The sequence below is a fragment of the Macaca mulatta genome, chromosome 10 (genome assembly GCF_049350105.2).
Source record: "Macaca mulatta isolate MMU2019108-1 chromosome 10, T2T-MMU8v2.0, whole genome shotgun sequence".
Lineage (NCBI taxonomy): Eukaryota > Metazoa > Chordata > Mammalia > Primates > Cercopithecidae > Macaca > Macaca mulatta.
The window spans coordinates 75,229,189-75,249,916 of NC_133415.1; the positions used below are offsets into that span (position 1 = coordinate 75,229,189).

General features: G+C 37.3%; 1 protein-coding gene across 3 annotated transcripts in view; it reads right to left on the minus strand.

The window, feature by feature from the left end:
* Positions 1-20,728, minus strand: part of PLCB1 (phospholipase C beta 1) — a 752,445-nt gene that overhangs the window by 127,667 nt on the left and 604,050 nt on the right. For all 3 annotated transcript variants that reach the window (XM_015149373.3, NM_001257867.1, XM_028827440.2), the window contains 5 exon segments: positions 19,892-20,056; positions 18,033-18,132; positions 16,930-17,034; positions 15,802-15,911; positions 1,340-1,472 (listed from right to left, as the gene is read on the minus strand). In XM_015149373.3, the coding sequence (XP_015004859.1) occupies positions 1,340-1,472; positions 15,802-15,911; positions 16,930-17,034; positions 18,033-18,132; positions 19,892-20,056 (613 nt within the window).

Genomic DNA, 20,728 nt, shown 5'->3' on the forward strand with positions numbered 1-20,728 from the left:
GCAACCTCCACCTCCTAGGTTCAAGCGATTCTCCTGCTTCAGCCTCCTGAGTTGCTGGAACTACAGGCATGCACCACCATGCCAGGCTAACTTATGTATTTTTAGTAGAGATGGGGGTTTCACCATGTTGGCCAGGTTGGTCTTGAACTGCTGACCTCAAGTGATCTGCCTGTCTCAACCTTCCAAAGTACTGGAATTACAGGCATGAGCCACCATGCCTGGCCAGCAACCTTTTAAAAAGCAGTTCAAGCATGTCTGATACAAATTAAATATAATTCCTTTTTTTTTTTTTATTTCTCATTCTCCCCAATGAGAAATACCCTTCCACCCTAAATAAAAGATCTGGATCTATTGGCGCTCTGACCTAGTATGACAAAGAAAGGAGCTCCTTTCCACACCTTCATAGAAGGAAATTCTGTTCCCTTTTGTTTACTTTATTAAACCAATTCAACAAGAAATTATCAGGTACATGCTATTCTCCAGCACTGTGTGATGTACAGAGGAGGCACCAAACTGAAGTCTACCTAGGAGGCCTCCCATTTACTGGAGTAAACAGGACATACACACAAGGAATAGTTACAGAAAGCTGCATAAGATTAAATGTCAAAGTTAGCTGCATAGAAATCAAAGGATTTTTTTTTTTTTTTTTTTTGAGAAATGAGACATGAGTGCGGCTTTGGTTGGAATATAGGAGCTAAAAGCAAGAATGTTAGCATCATCGGGAACTGTGTCAGGCCTAAGTTCACTCTTCCCTGGCTCTGTGGCCTTCAATAAGTACTTTATCACTTGAAAATGTCAGCTTATTCATCTGCGCAATGGGGACAATAGTAGAATCTACTCTCTGGGCCTGGTATGGCGGGGGGCGGGAGTGGGAATTGAAATGATCCCTATGAAAGGCTTTAGCAATGTGTCCAGCACATAGCAGACACTCAAGGATGTTGAAAAGAAAGTTGGAGAAAGAGGGAAAGGAGCCCTTGGCACAGAATTAATGAAGCAGGCCTAAGAATGCACTTCTAAGGCATGGTTGTTTATAAGCTGCTTGGAGAACTCTTCTCAAACCGTGCCAGCAGATGGGTTATAATTCATCACTAAAAAAGGACACAGGAAATCTGGGTGATTTTTTTGTTGTGGTTTAATAAGTTATCTGTAGAGCCAGATGAGCACATATGAATCTCTTCTGGCCTTCATTCATCAATTGCACATTGTCGGAGCACCTCCTAAGTCCACACATCTTTCCCCACTTAATGCTTTAGCTACCCACATCACAGCGCCTCCTTCAGTCGCACTAATGAACTGAAGGATCTTGCTCACGTTGTCCAGCTCTTTCCAGATGGCTTACCTGGAGCTGGCTGGCTGTGGAGAGCCTGGGAGGGTGGCTTGGGTGTCAGGGATGTAGTGTGATTCACCCCGTTTTCTGCTGGAGTTGTTCTCACTTCACTTGGAGTCTCTGATGGTGTTTCTCCAGGATCAGCCTAAAATTATAAATATCCTTTCATTTTCCACATTTCTTTTTACTCTTTTCTTGCCTTCCTAAACCGACAAGGCTACATTTTGCAGCATCTTCACAATTCTTTTGGAGTTGGAAATATCAAATTTGATACTGCCTGGAAAGCAGGGTTTAAACAGCATAGTGTTGAGCCATGATTATGGGAGGTTAATTGTATTAAAGTCTCCAAGTTTTACACCAACCTATGTCTATGCCTGTTGGTGGGGCCCTTCCACACTGACTCTGTACTAGACTATGTGATAGGCTTTGGTCCATCACAGAGTAGCAAACTTGATACAAAAGGCCCTCGCAAATTTTTCCACTATTTCTCAGGGCCCTATTATAGCAATGGAGGATGAGAGGTCTGAGTCATCCTGGTCTCTCATCCAGCTCTTCCGGAGGAGAGCTGAGTCATCTTGGTCAAGGATGTCCTGGACCAGCCAGTCCCCAGCTGAGCACACACACTTGAGTGAGCCCGGCTGAGATGAGCTGAGTCTATGAGTCTGGTCTGGATCTGCAGACCTGCCCAGCTGACCAGATAATGCATGAAAAATAATAACCAGTTGATGTTATAAGCTGCCAAGTTTGGGGTTGTTTTATAGAATGAGCTAATTGATGTGATGGATAAGAACACACATTTTGGAGCACAGCTTGCTTGGGTTCAGATTCTGGCCCTGCAATTTACCAACAGTGGGATTTTGGATGGTTCACTTAACTCTCTGTGCTTCAATTTCTTTATCCTTATAGATGAAGACATGTGTGTACTGGGAATCATAATATTATCTTGTTAGATTGTTTAGATGATTAAATAAGTTAATACTTATAAAGTGCTTGGAATTGTTTCTGGCATAGAGTAAATATGTGGATGTTAAATAATGTGAAAGTTGTCAGAATCCAAATGGAGTCCCTTATATTAAAACAACAACAACAACCCAAAAAACCCTGACAAAAAGAGCCAGGGAATGTCATAAAGAGAAGGTTCTCACTCATAAATGCCTGATAAGAAAAACTCTCACAAAAGACTCTGCAAAAACCATCACCTTGTACAAAGGCCATAACAACTTTACACAAAAAATACTTCTGTGAGGACACCTGCCCAGCAACTCCCTGTCCAGCCTCGGACTGATGTCACTCTTGTTATTGATCCTTGTAGCCAAGCATAATCATCTCAAAACAATTATGTAATCCTCCTCATTTATCCTTTAAAAACCTTTGTCTTCCTTCCCTCCCTGACTACGCACATAATTTAGTACGTCCTATTCTTAAATAATATCATTTTCTTTTAGAGGGCATCTCTGTTTGTTATTTATGTTGACATAAAACAAATAAAATATTTAAGCTTGTGGAATACTACCAATGAATAATAATAATAAATGCATTGAAACATTTCCCTCCAGCAGCTAATTCAACATACCTTATACAGAGTAAACAGTTTAAAAATGTTTGTTGAATAAATGCTGATCCTTATAAAATAACTGCCTACATATACTCTTTTAATGTTGCTTTTCAATGTGCCAAATTCTCTGTAACTCTTTATCAGAATTGCCTTCCAAGTCCCTGGCAGGTTTTACTGACAATGAGGCTATCCCAATGTTCTACTTTGTAGCACATTTTAAAAATACATTAGGAAATACATTTTTCCAGAAGCCGTTTGGAGCCCAACATTGCGACATTTTGGCATGTCATTAGAGATGAAAAATTGTCCTATAATAACATTTTTATAAAAAGTAAGATAAGAGTAAAAATAGTGACACTGATTGTTACCAGTGGCTTTTAATCTGTTCCCCAAATCATCTTTAAAGCATCTTCCAAAACTGCATTAAGTGATGGCAGAACTTATTTTAATTCAACAGATCATCCCTGCTTGTTTACTACAGCCTGCTGAGTGCTGGAAGAGCCCTTAGTAGCAGTGGCTGGACATCAATTAGGGCAGACAGGAGCCTAAACAAGTAACCGGGGCAGCCTGTATAGGTCACTATGGCAGAATCTTTCTTTTGAAAAAATAGTCTTCTGACTATTTAGTTACATCCATCAGAAAAATTCTCCCTAGAATTATATGCAAAGGGAAAGGATTGTGTGTTTTGTTCAGCAAGGCATCGCAAACTGGAAACTCATGGTCCCAATGGGATACATGGATGCATTTTCTTTGGCTCATCCAATGTTGTCAAATCTTTTAATTAAGGTGATTTTATACTGAAACAATGGATTTCTTGCTTCCCTTGAAAAACTAGATTTGACTACCTGGGGCCTATACACCCACAGTGGGTGGTTCTTTGTCTTAAATAGAGCAGCGGTAACGCTTTCCTGGCCTCCCAGCTGAAGAGGGTGCCCTTGGTTACCAAACTCAGCTGCTTTAGAAAGCAGATAGGAGGATGTCCCTGTTTCATGGGGATCTGACCTTCCCCGTTATATCCAAGTCGGTTTCTAAAACCATGTGGCGAATGAACCAGATTCTTCCCAATGTGACAGTTCACTAAAATTAGCCCTCTGAAAAAGGATAGAAAAAAGGAAAATTTTGATGGAGGAAAGAATGGAAGTTAGGGAAAACCAGCTTCTGTGAAAGTAATAATGGTGGCTTTTTTTTTTTTTTTTTTTTTGGCAACTAAAATTAGTGTCTTGAGGTGTTAGGCTGGAGGTGCATTCAAACTGGATCCAACAAGTTTATTTTTAGCTTTGTATTGAGTTTTCAGATACTCCATGTAGCTGTACGCCCTTGGGAAACCAAGTTCAATTGTCAATTTGAGTCAAATAAAGGAAAAAATACATCTCTGCTTATCAAGGGCATGTGAGACAAAGCCTCCACCTTCCAAACATGGACGTAAAATATAAAATCAAAGATATTTTTAAAAGCAGATAAATGTTAAGTAAACATTCAGGCAAATACTTTCTGGTTGCAGTTGGGGATGAAGGGGTCACCAAGGGTTGGTGCTGGACTTTGAAGTAGGCGTTGGAGAAATACTTAGTCCAGGCGTCACACCTGGAGATGTCTCACAATCCCTAAGGATACTATTCACACTGCAGAGTAATAGGCAGTTAATGGAAGTGATAGAAACCAGTGAAGTGGACTGGATTTAACGCAATAGGGCAAAGTGAGGTCATGTCCAGAGCAGGAGAGAGACAGCCTGTAAATGGGGCAGTTGCTGCTGTTCATTTTTAGCCTATTGCTGCCCAGGTTTTGAGAAAAATGGAAAAACTAAATTTTTAAGTGAACTCCCCCAGTTTCCAGTCACTGAGAGGCCAAACAGAGAACATCTTCAGACTGCATCTGGCCCAGAAGCTGCCAATCTGTACCCTCTGCCAGGAGGAGCAGAGTTTGCCTGGGATTCTGAGACGGTGCAAGAGTGAGCCATGCATCCGTAGCAATGCTGAAGGGACAGGGCTGTGCTGGGAACTCAGTGGGCCAGGAGCCAACTAGTCTGCAGCCCACAACTCCTTACCTTCTCACCCCAGTGCCCAAGCAAAGGCATAGAGAAGAGGGTCAGTAATGAGGACATTAAACACTGGGCTAAGGAATTTGGAGATCCCTGCATAGACTGACTCTTGCCAGGGACCTCGTATGATTTTCTAGAGACAAATGTTATATACAAGTTAAGTCAGTGGTCCCCAGCCTTTCTGGCACCAAGGACCAGTTTCATGGAAGATAATTTTTTCATGGACCAGGGGGAGAGGAGGTTACTGGGGGGATGGTTTCAGTATGATTCAAGTGCGTTGTATTTATTGTGTACTTTATTTCTATTATTATTGTTACATTGTAATATATAATGAAATAATTATACAACTCACCATAATGTAGAATCAGTGGGAGCCCTGAACTTGTTTTCTTGCAACTAGATGGTCCCATTTGGGGGTGATGGGAAACAGTAACAGATCATCATGCATTAGATTTTCATAAGGAGTGTGCAACCTAGATCCCTCGCATGTGCAGTTCACAATACGGTTTACAGTCCTATGAGAATCGAATGCCGCTACTGATCTGACAGGAGGCGGAGCTCAGGGGGTAATTTGAGCGATGGGGAGCAGCTACAAGTACAGATGAAGCTTTGCTTGCTTGCCCACCTGCCACTTCCTGCTGTGCAGCCCAGTTCCTAACAGGCTATGGACCAGTGCTGGTTGGGGACGCCTGAGTTAAGTAAGATTCTTTAATAACAAATGTATGTGACTGATGTTTAAACTTTTTTGCTAATGGCTGTAGATAAACTTTTTTTTTTTTTTTGAGATGGAATCTCACTCTGTCACCCAGACTGGAGTGCAGTAGTGCAATCTTGGTTCACTACAACCTCCACCTCCCGGGTTCAAGTGATTCTCCTGCCTCAGCCTCCTGGGTAGCTGGGATTACAGGCATGCACCACCATGCCCAGCTAATTTTTGTATTTTTAGTAGAGATGGGGTTTCACCATGTTGGCCAGGCTGGTCTTGAACTCTGGACCTCAAGGGATCCACCTGCCTCGGCCTCCCAAAGTGCTGGATTACAGATGTGAGCCACCTCGCCTGGCCCATAATTACAAATTTTAATTGACTACATTTACCGAATGGACACTGCGATTAGAAGTGGCTGTAGGTCATCCTGGGTTAGACACTGTTATATACAATAGCTCTTTCACAGCCAATCAGTGTAGGCAACACTCACAGCACCATAACATAGCAAAAAAATCAGAAGTGTTATTAGAAGTCTTTACTAAAAACTTCATTAAAAGTCATGTAACTTGCCAGAGGTCACACAGGAAACTGTGAGCAAGTATTTGAATAGGTACTACATGGTAAAGATTAAATTTCTCTACTGCATCAGTCCACTCTATGATAACAGCAGCTTAAGGAACTGTAATAATAACTTGCTGCTGAGCTAGAGATGTATACATGTAAACATAATTCTCAAAGAACTACCCTGTTGCATTAAAAAGGCATCCGTATGTACAAAGTTAAATAAGTTAAGCAAAACAATGGCTGAAAAATGAAAAAAAGCACCTGTAGGAGTACCATACTAAAATTGAACTTTCTGATACTATGATTGAAAGATCGAATAATTCCCACTATACGAATCTGTAAGCCAGAGTGCAAAAACCAAATTCCTTATCCCACTCAAGAGAATCAGCAGAAGGCAATACTTTATTTCTCCCCCATTATTTGTTTTCATGAGTGAATAAAAATCTGGTACTGGAAATTGTGATAGAAACAGAACCTAGGAATGTCAGTTTTCTTAATTTGACTCAAAGACTTAAATTCCAATTAAGCAAATATCAAGGAAAGAAGGTTCAGAAGGTAGTAGTACTTTAGTTGCATTAGCTAGATTTTGCTCAGGCGGGTAGCAAAAAAAAAAAAAAAAGTGCAGAATGAACCACAGAAGTAAGTTCCTGCCCTCTAGTGGTTAAATGAAATCATTGCAATATCTTTTTCTTCAAAATATGCCTAACTTGAATGTTAAAATTAAATATAAAAAGAATTTATAGGCTTCCTAATTCCAAAATGAACAGAAGTGCATTGAAAATAGAATACAGATGGAGCAGTAAAAGGGTAACTGAAAAGATCATCTTTATAAGTTTTATAGAAGGAGGAAAAGCTATTTGATGTACTGGTTGAAAAGATTTCCATCCTGGGCATTGAAAGTTTGGATCTGAGCCGGGCGCGGTGGCTCACGCCTGTAATCCTAGCACTTTGGGAGGCCGAGGCGGGCGGATCACAAGGTCAGGAGATCGAGACCACGGTGAAACCCCGTCTCTACTAAAAATACAAAAAATTAGCCGGGAGCGGTTGTGGGCGCCTGTTGTCCCAGCTACTCGGGAGGCTGAGCCAGGAGAATGGCGGGAACCCGGGAGGCGGAGCTTGCAGTGAGCCGAGATCGCGCCACTGCACTCCAGCCTGGGCGACAGAGCGAGACTCCGTCTCAAAAAAAAAAAAAAAAAGAAAAAAAAAAAAAAAGAAAAAGAAAGTTTGGATCTGATGGCTAAGCAGCAGAGAATTAGGATTTGGAGGATTTAACTGAATGGTTAACATGGTAAGTGAAGGGTCTTTCAAATATCATATGTGTTACTGGGCTATCAGAGGTGTTGGATCTTGCTTTCCTCGTCTGAGTCATCTAAAGAGTGCAGTTCCTTCTGTGTAGCTGATTAGGATGACAGCATCTTCCTTTGGATGGGCACCACATGGGTAAGAGGCAAGGCCATCAATTTTTCCAGCATATTATGGGTGAGTCTCATAATTTCATCATGCAGGAATCCACTCCACTGAGGACAAATATTGTCATAAAGTAGCTTTGTTAGAGCCAGCCTTTCCCTTAAGCAGGAGCTTCTTCAAACATGAGTACAAATTGTATCTTAAATTTCTATTACTTGAATGAAATTAGATAATGTATCTGCCTCCTATTTCTAAGAAATTCAGAATCATTCTTACAAACTTCATCCTGCTGTATGCACTCCCAAATATTTAGGAGTGAAGTATACTGATGTTTGCAACCTACTTTAAAATGCATCATATTGAACTAAGATGGATTGATAAATGGATAGAGGGATTTATATGTGATCAAGTGAAAGCATCAAAATTTTAATTATGGAATCCAAGTGGCTGATATATAGGTGTTCCTTATACAGTTCTTTCAATGTTAGCTTAGAATTTTTCATAATGAAGTATGCCAAAACTCCTAATTTTGAAGAGTCTACCAGTGTGAGTTAGAAGCAAGAGACAGCTTTAACGAGCTGGATAAATTCATCTGTTGACTTCTTCATTGACACCAAGTAAAGCCCTTTTGGTGTTTTGCACAGTTAATGTCCAGCAAGTTCTTCCAGCGGTAACTGGAGCATGGATTCAAGTGAATCTTGACACAGCATGGCTGTGTCATCATATAAGCACTCGCATGAGTCATCAGCACTCATATGGTATCATTTTGTTGAACATTAGTAACAGCTGCAATTTTACATGTAGATGTATAAATTTTATAATGTCACTCTCTTCCTCCAAGTTGTAAGGACTATGAGAGCATCTGATTTTCCTCAGCATTACACATATAAGGGCCATGAGAGTGACTGACACATAGTTGTGTGGTTTTTTTTTTAATTGAATGAATGAATGAATGAATTCACATTTATTTTCCTGCTAGTATACAATAAATAGCTATACTATTAATGGCTAAGTCCTGAAAGTAAAGAACCACCTAAATGTTAGGCTAAAATAAAAAAAAAATTTGAATGAATGAATAAATCAATGAATGAAAAGAGTGAAGATGCTGCTTTCTGCTGTCCGTCAAAAGTTTGTATTTAATGCATAATAGCAGCAGGTTATTCAGAAGTCTATAAAAGGGTAAAGGAACATAGCTCTGCTGACTCATTTATATGTGTTATATATATAAACTTTAATATATATGTATATAAAAATGTTCCTACCAACTTTAATTTATTAGAAGTGTTTTGATACAGTTTCCAAAGAAATCAGAAGGATTAAACCCTTGGCTGTTAGGTAGAAATCATGGATTTCTCTTTTTAAAAGAAAGTAGACCAACAACTCTTTACATTAATTTTGTGGAAATATATCTTTGAAATTAATTAAGTCAAATCATTTGGTAAGGACTACGGTCAATCGCTCACAGGACAAATTCTGGATAATTCCCAGAAAAAGTGTCTCCTGGAGCCCTTCCCAGGTTTCTGTGATTAAGCCGACATTTTAGAGTGGATGGAATTAATGGGTTTCATCTGGGGAGAGCCACGCTCTTGCAAAAGAAAGATGCAGGACTTCAAAGCAGCAGTTCTTAATGTGTGGTCCCTAGACCAGCATCAGCTTCACCGCAAATTGTTAGAGATGCAAATTCTTGGGTCCACCCCAGACCTACTGAATCAGAAACTTTGACTATGACGCCCATCAATCTGTGTTTTAGAAAGCCATCTGGGTGAGTCTGGTACATGCTAAAGTTTGAGAGCCCTGCTACTCCAAATATGGTCCATGGGCCATAAGCATCACCTAGAAGCTTGTTAAATATGCAGTGTTTTGTGATCCATTATGACAGAGCCACTGAATCTGAATCTGCATTGTAACAAGATTCTCAAGTGATCTGTATGCATCTTTAAAAAAATAAATTTTATTGTGTATATTCAAGACTTACAACATGTTATAAGATACCTACATAGAGTAAAATGGTTACTATAAGGGAACAAAAGACATATCCATCATCTCACACAGTTACCCATTTTGTCCCCCTGTGGCAGGAACAGCTATAATCTCCTCATTTAGAAAAAATTCTGACTACGATACACGATTATTGATTATAGTCCTCATGCTGTACATTAGATTTTTTTACTTGTTCATCCTACATATTTCCTGCTTTGTATCCTTTGACCTACATGCCCCCCATTTCCTACACCTGTATGCAAATTAAGATTTGAGAAGCCCTGCTCTGAAGCCGAGTGAAAAACTTCATCATTAATTGAGAGCCATGATTTTATAATCGGACATGACATGGATATTTAAGTTACTGTACTCATACCTATTTTAGGCAGATGAATCCAAAGTCCCTCATTAGAATCCACTGAAATTTTAGAAATTTTTATGGAAGATATTTGCAAAAGCAGTTGAATTGAACCAATCATTGACCAGTTTCAAGTCACATGAATGAATGGTCTTTTCTTGATACTTATTTAAAAAGACCCTAGTTCTTCAACTTACTGGCCATTGATATTAGGCACCAAATCACTCTACCATAATGAGCAATTGTTCCCTTCTCTAAAAATGGAGATTACTACGGTTTTCCTAGTTAAGACCCAGTTTTATCCAAGGCATCCAATGGAAGTGCATTGCCAAATCTGTACAGTATAGAAATGAAAGAGATGGTGTCATTATTTAAAGGAAAGCCTTTTCTTTTTACTGTATTGGATGATTTAAAGTTCAGGGATTTTGATAAACTATTGTTTCTATAAATTAATATCTTGTAAATTTATTATTTGAGGAGGAAGATTTGAAGGAGGAAGAAGTTTATTTAAAGAGAATCCAAAATGAGCTGTAAACCTCATCTTTGATTTAATGTGAAGTTCTTAATTGTGAATGAAATATCAAACTTCTGTTTTGAATAATTAAATGGTATCCAAGGCCTTGGGCAAAACATTGTAACCTTATGAAAGCACTACCTTGGATTCTATTGATGTCACATTATTTTATTGGCGAAATTCATATCATTATTCAAATAATCAAATTGGGGCCATACACTGAATTAGGAAATATTTACCAATTATTTTATTTTATTTTATTTTATTTATTTTTAAGAGACATGATCTCTGTCACCCAGGCTAGGGTACAGTAGTGCATTTACAGCTCATTGCAGCCTCTGCCTTCTAGACTCAAGCGATTCTCCTGCCTCAGGCTCCCGAGAGCTGGGACTACAGGCATGTGTTAGAACACTCAGCTAATATTTGCAAACAATTTTAGATGAATTTCAGCTCACTCACAAGAACATGTGAGTCAGACAATATAAAAAGTAGGCCCTTTGGAATAAATAAGCTTTTAGTATTACCAAACAACTTTTCCTTTTCAACATCAATATTACACAAAGACCACTCACACACTTTTACTTGCAGGATGCAAACACAGACGATGTTGGGAATTCTTGTGAACATTTTTGGCCTTGAGGGCTGGGTAAGATTTGTAGTGTCAGGGACTCTGTGTTAGAGGACAATTTTCCCAAGTATGGAAATGAATGCTTGGCAGATGAATACAGCTTTTGTAACTTCCAAGTTGAGGGATATGTATTTTGGGCAGCCAATGCACAAACCAATCAAATAGAACCCACAAAGATAAACCTAACTTTCTGAAGAATAAGTTCTGACAACATCCAGTGATTAAAGGGGGAAAATTCTTGATATTCAACTAAAAATTCAATCAAAAGATGTTACTATTTAAGGTAAAGGTCTTATACCCTGTGCTCACTCATTCAGGTAACCTGCTACAGAGGACAGAAAGATGAACGAAGGGCCCATCCTTGAGACTTCGTCTCAAAAAATAAACAAACGAAAATTTACATAGGAAACGTGCTAGAAGGATATACATTAAAAATGTTAACAGTATTTGCAGAATTAGAGGGTTTTAAATTTTTATTTCTTTAGTTTACTATGTTTTAAAATTTTTCTACATGACTTTTTATTTAGAGGAATTAACTATGAATGTTATACCTCGTTAGGATTCAGTAAAACACTTATTCTACAACTTGACTAATCTACCACTCTGAATTTACAAAGACAAAATAAATCCAATAACAAATCTTTATTATTCCTTCACTTCCAACCATTATTCAGATAATATGTAACCTAATATATATTATACACATAACATATGTATAATATAATCTGAATAATATATTTTTGCCTTATCTGAAATGAATATGTATTGTTCAAATCATGGGGGAAAATTCCACTTTCTTCTCTATTTGGTTTATAAATTACTCTAGGAAGATAATTTATAAGACTATTAAAAACCTGGTAATATTTTGCAGTCCAATGAATTTTTTAACGTTCAAACAGAAATGACCTTTAGAAGCATCACATTAAAATGATGATACTAAAAAAGTCTTTGATGCTAAAATAGTGTCTCCAGTGCCTGCCATGTCCTAGATAGAATTTTCTTCAGAGAAAACCACAGTTACTTATTTTCAATGGCATCATTCAAACAAACTTACATTATTCCAAGACAAGAAAAAAGACACACTGGTGCTCAAAGTGTGAAATGACTTTTCTTTCCTAGCATTACATGTTAAGGGCAAATGATTTTTTTTTTTCTTGAGTTGTAAAAATGAGGCCAGTTAAGAGTTTAAACATGTCAAAGGAAAAAAAATCATATTTTCTGTTAGACCAATACAGAGTCTATGTGATTCAATGCCTCTAAAATTATTTCTAAAACTGAAAAATGTCCAAATACTGTCCAAGTTTAAACAATATTATACATTTCTAAAAATGCTTTCTGCTCACCTTTAAGAAAAGAACAACAAAAATAAGAGTGACCTGAAACTACTTCCGTAGTTTTGTACATTTTATTCTCCTGAAATACCTTTTTGATGGTGCAAAGATAAGGTTTTCAAAGGACATCAATTTGTAAAAAGAGTCCTACAATCTCAAAGGCCTTATGTCTCCCATTCTTTAGGGTGACATTTTCCCCTAGTCATTACAGAAATTGTCTCTCTGAAGCACCATTAGGAAAATGTTCCATTATGAGACCTTTAGCTCAATTACTATATCTAATCGGAGCCATACACTGAATTAGGAAATATTTACAAACAATCTTATCTCATTTTATTTTATTTTATTTTATTTTATTTTTAAGAGACATGGTGTCTGTCGCCCAGGCTAGGGTATAGCAGTGCATTCATAGTTCATTGCAGCCTCAGTCTCCTGGACTCAAGCAATTCCCCTGCCTCAGGCTCCTGAGTAGCTGGGATTACAGGCATGGGTCAGCACAGCCAGCTAATATTTGCAAACAATTTTAGATAAATTTCAGCTCACTCACAAGAACATGTATGTCAGACAACATAAAAAGTAGGCGGAAATATGGTAGTGTGGAAATGTTCTCTTGAAGCAAGTGCTTATTCCTTAGATACAATGGCTAACTAATAGGTTAAAGTTGATAATCTAAAAAGTATTTCCTCTAAATACCGAAAATACATGTAATTTCACTTGAAAATGCTTTCATTTAACCTCTATTTCTTACAGAATAAAATACATCCAGTTGAAAAAAGACATTACTGTTTTTTTGGGGTTTTTTTTAACTTTTATTTTAGGTTCGGGGTACACACGAGGGTTTGTTATATAGGTGTGTCATAAGGGTTTGGTATTCAGATAACTTTGCCACTCAGGTAATATGCATTGTACCTAATAGGTCCTGTTTTCTATTTAGAGAAGAATGCTATTAATGGTGATTTATTTATATCTATGTAAATTATCCTTACCTTTAATTATACTTTATTAAATATGCTATTAAGTAAAGCAGAAAAAGAGAAAAGAATTTGAGAACCTTTGGTGGATTTCCAAAGAGAGAAATTAATTTCATACTGATGTCCATATGAGTAAACTGAGAGACTCATAGAATAGCCTTAATCTTTTAAAGGTCATGGAAAAGAGAAAAAGCACTATTATCGTTGAAGAAATATCAGAATGAAAGATGTAAGTATTGCCAAGTATTTAAATTCTTAATTAACTAATTAAGAATTAATTCAGAAAGGGAACTCATTCTTGTATTTATTTATAAAACAGCAAGCTACTTAGCATTGCTGGTTTCCCTAGAAGCAGAAGTGGACATGAGGATTCTTGAGCACATGAGTTACTGAGAGAATGGTCTCAGGAAAAAACTGCAGGGAGGTGAGGCAAACAGGTTACGACAGGAAAGAAGATAAGTCGAAATGTGGCCTCAGGCAAACTCCAGTCTCAGGCTGATCCCACAGGGCGCTCGGGAGCATGAACTGCAACACAGAAGTTGCCCACCACAAGCAAGGGGCTGAGCTATTATTCTCCCAAGTGGGATTTATCCCAGAGATGCAAGGATGGTTCAACATATGCAAATCAATCAATGTGATACATCATATCAGCAGAATGAAGGGAAAAAACCCATATGATCATTTCAATTGATGTTGAAAAAGCATTTGATAAAATTCAACATCCCTTCCGGTAAAACCGCTCAAAAAAACCCTACCTGGGTATAGAAGGAACATATATCAACACAATGAAAGCCATATATAACAATTCAACAGCTAGTATCAAACTGAATGAAGAAAAACTGAAAGCCTTTCCTCTGAGATCTGGAATAAGACAAGGATGCTCACTTTCACCACTGTTATTCAACATAGTACTGGAAATCCAAGCTAGAGCAATTAGACAAGAAAATGAAAAAAGGGCATCCAAATTGGAAAAAGTCAAGTTATTCCTGTTTGCAGATGATATGATCTTATATTTGGAAAAACCGAATGACTCCACCAACAAGCTATTAGAACTGATGAACATTCAGTGAAGTTGTAGAATTAAAAATCAGTGTACAAAAATCAGTTTGCCTATATCAGAATATCAAATGCACCCCATAACATATATGCCAACTATGTACCCATAAATAAAATAAAATAAAATAAAATAAAATAAAATAGTGCAGCATTGCAAATATCCAATAATTGGGGGCTTAGTAATTAAATTATGGTGGAGCTATATGATAGAAGGCTATGAGTTATTAAAAGTCATGTCATAGAAGAATATTTAATGACATGGACAATGAGATACTTAATACTTTTATTTTCACTTACAACACAAACTGTGAATATTATCCCATTTTATGAAAGAGTAACAGTTGTGCATAAAAAGGCTAGATATGTATACACCCCACATTCACTGTGGCTATCTCTGAGTGGATGGGATATTTGAATTACAGTTGATTTCTTTGTTGTTTTCTTTTGTCATTTTTATGTTTTAAATTTTCTATGATAAATCTAGAATGCTTTTGAAATAAGAAAAGCATTACTTAATGAACAATATCAACTTTAATAGACTATTTAAATGAACTATTTAATGGATAACTATTATAGTTATTAAAACAATTTTCAAGGTTTTTTCCCCCAATACTGACAGTTCTCCATTTTCTTTTTTCTTGAGTTTTTCCTCTGAATAAAATATGAAAATAGCAAAATTTTATCACTTTTTAATATTAGTGTCACCTTTAATAATCAAGTTATAATTCACTTTTTTAAAAGCAAAAAGACTGCCAGTCTACATAGAAGCTTTATATTTTTAAACTTCATTTCTACTATTTTTAGATCCTTCCTTAATTACGCTTTGCATTGTGACATCTAATTTGGAATAATATATCAACTATTTGGAGGACATACATTATAATATGTAAATAAACCATCTAATAATGATAGTAGACTCTTCATGGCTCATACTATTTTCCAGGTATTGTGTTAAATGTTTTACATATTATAAAAAATCAGAAAAGCACTTTGAAAATCCTGCGTACTACATTAAAGACAAAGGGAAACCCTAAATGATTTGATGATTATCTTCTTTTTTAAGTGCCTTTATCACCTTTAATTGGCATGAAATCATGTAGAATGTTTCAATGGAAATAGCAAGATGTGTACAGTTTAATTTTATCACAAGATAAGATGCTCATGGTATCCACAGAACACCAAAAGAAAATGAAATATGAAAAATCTAAGTCAATCATCTAGATGTTCTGTGACATGATGCTGAACTCCATGAAAGTGTTCCAATGTTCTATTTCTTCTCCTGAGGTATGTGATATTACCTAGACAAAGCCAACAAGTAGGTGTGGAAATCATGCTTAATGCTGTATGTGAGATTAAAACACCTTCTCACCTCTTTCTTTACTTCTTCTTCATCTTCCAGTGTCAAAGCAGCCAATTGCTTAGCTCTCTGCTCCATCAGGTTCACATACCGGATGGGGTTTGATAAAGCTTCAATGACATCTAAATAGGGAAGAGACATTTTAGATCAAAGGTCCTGGAGGTATTGATTATCCATCATTCATCTACTTACTCATCTGTCTGACCATCAGTCCATGCATTCATTCATCACCCATCTACCCACCCATCCATCCATCCATCCACCCAGTCATTATCCATCTTCCATTCTTCCATCTACCCATACAACTATCTACTCCTCTAACCAACACTTTGAACATGGACAAGGGTTAGGACTCTGTTGAAACTTCAGGAAGAGACAAATTAAGAGTTTAGTTCTGAGAGTCAAACTGGACAGGCTTCAACTCAGGATCCTTCAATACTCTTGATTCTTTAGTTTCTTTTTGAGGGGCCTATCCATTCCAGCAATGGCCCACACAATTGTCCTATTTGGCTCAAATGATGTTTCATAAATGGAGACATTTCACATAAAAAGCCTGCTTTCCGGACTGTTGAGATAACCCAATGATTTGGCAATATAGTTATCATTTGAATGGCAGTGCCTAGCTGGAATGAGTTATGGCTGCCAGCTTTGGATGGACCATGTGCCACAAGCTTACCATGGTCTCCAGTACTCCCCAGTGTCTTACACCCAAGCTGCTTGGCACTATAAGCATTTATGTTTATGATTCTTGGTTAATTCCTTAAATTTAGGATATCACCCATGAAAAGAATCAGCATTCTAAAATTGGTGGAAGACAAATTCAGTGTACAGACCTAGACATCTGTTGTAACGAATAACATGAGTTGGTAAGTGCTGGGCCCATGAGAATAAGACTACCAGGGAATAAATATTCAAAAAACTGAGGTGTTGTGATTTTAATTAAAATACATTAAATTAAAATGTATTCACAATGGCTCAAGCAATTTACCTCTAAACACACATACGAAAGTAGGGGTGATTCTGAAGCCAGAATCTCCTGTTTTGTTTGGTTCAGTTTTCCTTCCACTAACCCAAAAATATATGGTGACCTAGACAGAAATGCCCCTTTGAGTAAAGGGGTATTTGAGTTAAGTTGTTTACCTGCATATGTGTCTGGCACATAGTCTTTCACTTCTATGTAGACAAAGACAGCAGGCAGCATCAGAGGCTGGTTCCTTTCATTCCTTAGACATATATAGTGATAGCCTGGAAGGTGAGAATAATGCTGTGTAGCACATATTTCCTTCCCAATGTTAGTTATAAGTATGCACATCTATGTGACGAAAGTATGTATTTCAGGTTACTTTAGATGAAAAACAGGTCACTTTTTTCATTTTAATAACAGTTATGAATGATAAGGTATTATTTTTCTCATCAGAAAAGAAAACATTCATTGTGATTTTTTCCTTTCCAACCATATGTTTTTTTTCCCTACAAAAGAGAATTCAAAATCATATGTCATAGACTGAATTATTGATCCAAACTTGTCCCAATAATAGAATTATACTTGACATCACTTCTTTTTTTTTTAATTGTTATTACTATTTTTTGTAGAGACAGGGTCTCACTCTGTTGCCCAGGCTGGTTTCAAACTTCTGGCTTCAAGAGATCCTCCTGCCTCAGCCTCCCAAAGTGCTGAGACTATGGGGGTGAGCCGCCATGCTCAGCTTTGACGTGATTTCTTGACTTGTGCTTAAGCTCTGCTTTGGTCAACAGTATATTAGTATTTTGGTGTAAGCACAGGCTTAAAATGCTCATGCAGAATTAGACTGGCCCTCTGTATTCCAATGGTCTGCCAAGAGAAGTCCATATTGTGGAAGGAACTGCCACTTCAGCCTGGGCCCCAGAGTGAGCACGTGTGGGACAGACATAGACCCAACCCAGAACCTGAAGCACAGCTATGCTGCTGAGCCCAGGCTAGATCAGCCACACCTGGCCAACCCACAGACTTATGAGCATGAAGATAAATACTTGCATATAAGTTTTCAGATTGTTTGTTACACATAATTATTGTTGAAAGAGTTGACTAATATGTTAATACTACAACATGCCACAAAAACATGTAACTAAATCTCATAGCTCTTGTTACGTAACAAAATTACAAAGCAGAAAATAGTTTCCTAAATCATTTTCTAGTAATATTTTAAGCAGTGATGATTTTCTTTGCAACTTTAATTAAAAGTTTCTCAGCACACTATCCATACCTGGCCGAATGGCTTGCACTGGCAAGATACGGTGGCCAATGAATTTACCTCCTTCTTCATAAACTGCTATTCTCAAACAGGCCAGAGTAGGAAGAACCACCTACAAAGGACATTAAGGACACATCTGGTTATACGAATGAACAATTCCAAGAAATAATTAGAAAGGTATTATTCAATCAGGACCAGCTTTTCTTTTCTTTTTTCTGTCTTTCTTTTTTTTTTGAGACAGAGTCTTGCTCTGTCACCCAGGCTGAAGTGCAGTGGCATGATCTTGGCTCACCGCAACCTCCGCCTCCCAGTTTCAAACAATTCTCCTGTCTCAGCCTTCTGAATAGCTGGTACTATACAGGTGCACGCCTCCACGCCTGGCTAATTTTTGTATTTTTTTTTAGTAGAGACAGCATTTCACCACATTGATCAGGCTGGTCTCGAACTCCTGACCTCAGGTGATCCACCGCCTTGGCCTCCCAAAGTGCTGGGATTACAGGCGTGAGCCACTGCGCCTAGCCAGGACCACCTTTTCAGATCCAAGTAGAAGTTTCTACTTAGCTACTTTAGACAAAAAGTTGAGATGTTGCCTTATAAATTTCATTGTCAGAGGAGAAGACATGGGTTGTCAGAGATAGGGCTTCATCTGTATTTTATCACCTTGCCTAAATGAGGCATTTGTTAAAAAAAAATAGGCTGTTTTATTTTTACATGAACATTCTCAATGTGGAAATGACAAAAGTTCTATCTTTAAACAAAAAGAGTTCAGTGGTCTTATCACCATGTGAATATTTCATTTATGTTTTCAAAGCAAATTACTTTTGCATCTTCAAAGTGACAGCAGAAAAAAGTGAAAACAACCACCACCGAAAAACAAGAATAACTTTCAGGATAACTTTCAAAGTACAATTGCTTTATAAATTTGTAAATTCCCATAGTAAGCAACGAGCAACTACTCACTTCTTTCCTCAGTGTGAAACATCTAAAATATGCAGTTATATCTCATGTCAAGAACATGAAGTCAACTATCTCTTTAAAAATGTATTGTTTACAAAACCAGGAAACTCACATTTATTGAATATTTTCATTGTGCTAGATATTTCTTAAGCGTGGTTAGTGTATTTACTTATGGAATATTCATAATAACCCTAAGAAGTAAACATTATAGTAAACATTATTATTAAACTCAGTTAACATATGGAAAAATCTCAGAGCACAGAGAGTTTCCATATAGCTATTCTCCTTGCAGAAGACTGGCTTTGTAGGTATTTTGGCCAGAAAAAAAGCAAAGAGTAGGGTAAAAATTCTACTTCCCACTGAACTTACTTTCTTCCTTTACATGATAAGCATGTGTGAAGAAGATTTGCTTTTTGGTGAAGAAAGAGAAGGGCCCAGTTGAGTGTGAAAGGTTTCAATTTTATTAGATGGAACCCAGACAAGATTGAATGACCAGCTCTCAGAGGCTAGAGATTTTGGGGAATTTAAATAATATTCCTTTTAAAGGAAGTATGAATTTTCTTTCTCTCAGCCACTATATTATTCCCTACTTCCACTCTACTTCATTTGAGTTATAATTAAAAAGTATCATTTATCACTTGTACTATCAGATGATAGGAGTTAAATGTATATGTTTTTATGGCTGTCCATTTGAGGCATACTAGAATGAATTGATTTACAATACAATTCTGAAAATCCAAACAAGTGATTAACAGAATTCTTGAAGAGTTTTCAGAATGGCTTTCAAAGGGTAATTGCTTTATAAATGTGTAAATTTCCAAATTAAACAATAAGTAATTCACCATTTCATTATTTTCTCAGTGTAAAACACCTGAAAATGCAGTTATAACTCATATCAAGAACTTGTGACCAACCTTTTTGAACACAATAGGTTCTTCTTCCCAGACAGGATTCACAGCATTTCCTTGGGATGTCTTGGTCTTAAATGCCTTCCTCCTTGTATCCACAGGCAAACCAAACATATCCACTTCCACGTAAGTCCCGACTTTCTTATCAGAAAGAAACTGACCTGATATAATCTAGAAAATAAATCAATCAATCCATAAGGAGTTTTGATACGTAAATAACACAGACATAAGAGAATACTTTAAAGAGCCACAAATGCTGCTGGCGAATGTTGACTTATAAGCAAAATGGAATAGAAGCAAAAGTAGAAATATGATTTCCCTTTCTCTTAACGGGTTGTGATATGGTTTGGTTCTGTGTCCTCACCCAAATCTCATGTTAAATTGTAATCCCCACACGTTTAGGGAGGGAACTGGTGTGAGGTGATTGGATTATGGGAGTGGTTTCTCTCATGCTGTTCTCATGATAGTGAGTTCTCACAAGATCTGATGGTTTAAAAGTGTTCTCCCTTCGCTCTCTCTCTCCTTCCTTCGTGTGACATGTGCTTTGCTTCCCCTTCACTTTCCACCATAATTGTAAGTTTCATGAGGCCTCCTTAGGCATGCAGAACTGTGAGTCAATTAAACCTCTTTTCTTTATAAATTGCTCAGTCTCAGGTAGTTCTTTATAACACTGTGAAAATGAACTAATACAGATTGGTAGAGGGATATTGAAAATGGTAAGGTTAGAAGTAGTCAATTAATAAGACAAAGTATTGTAGGAGGAATAAATGAACAAGTATTCACTTTAAACCATCGAGATCAGTTTATCGGTACCCCTAATCTCACATGGTGTCACCATCTACA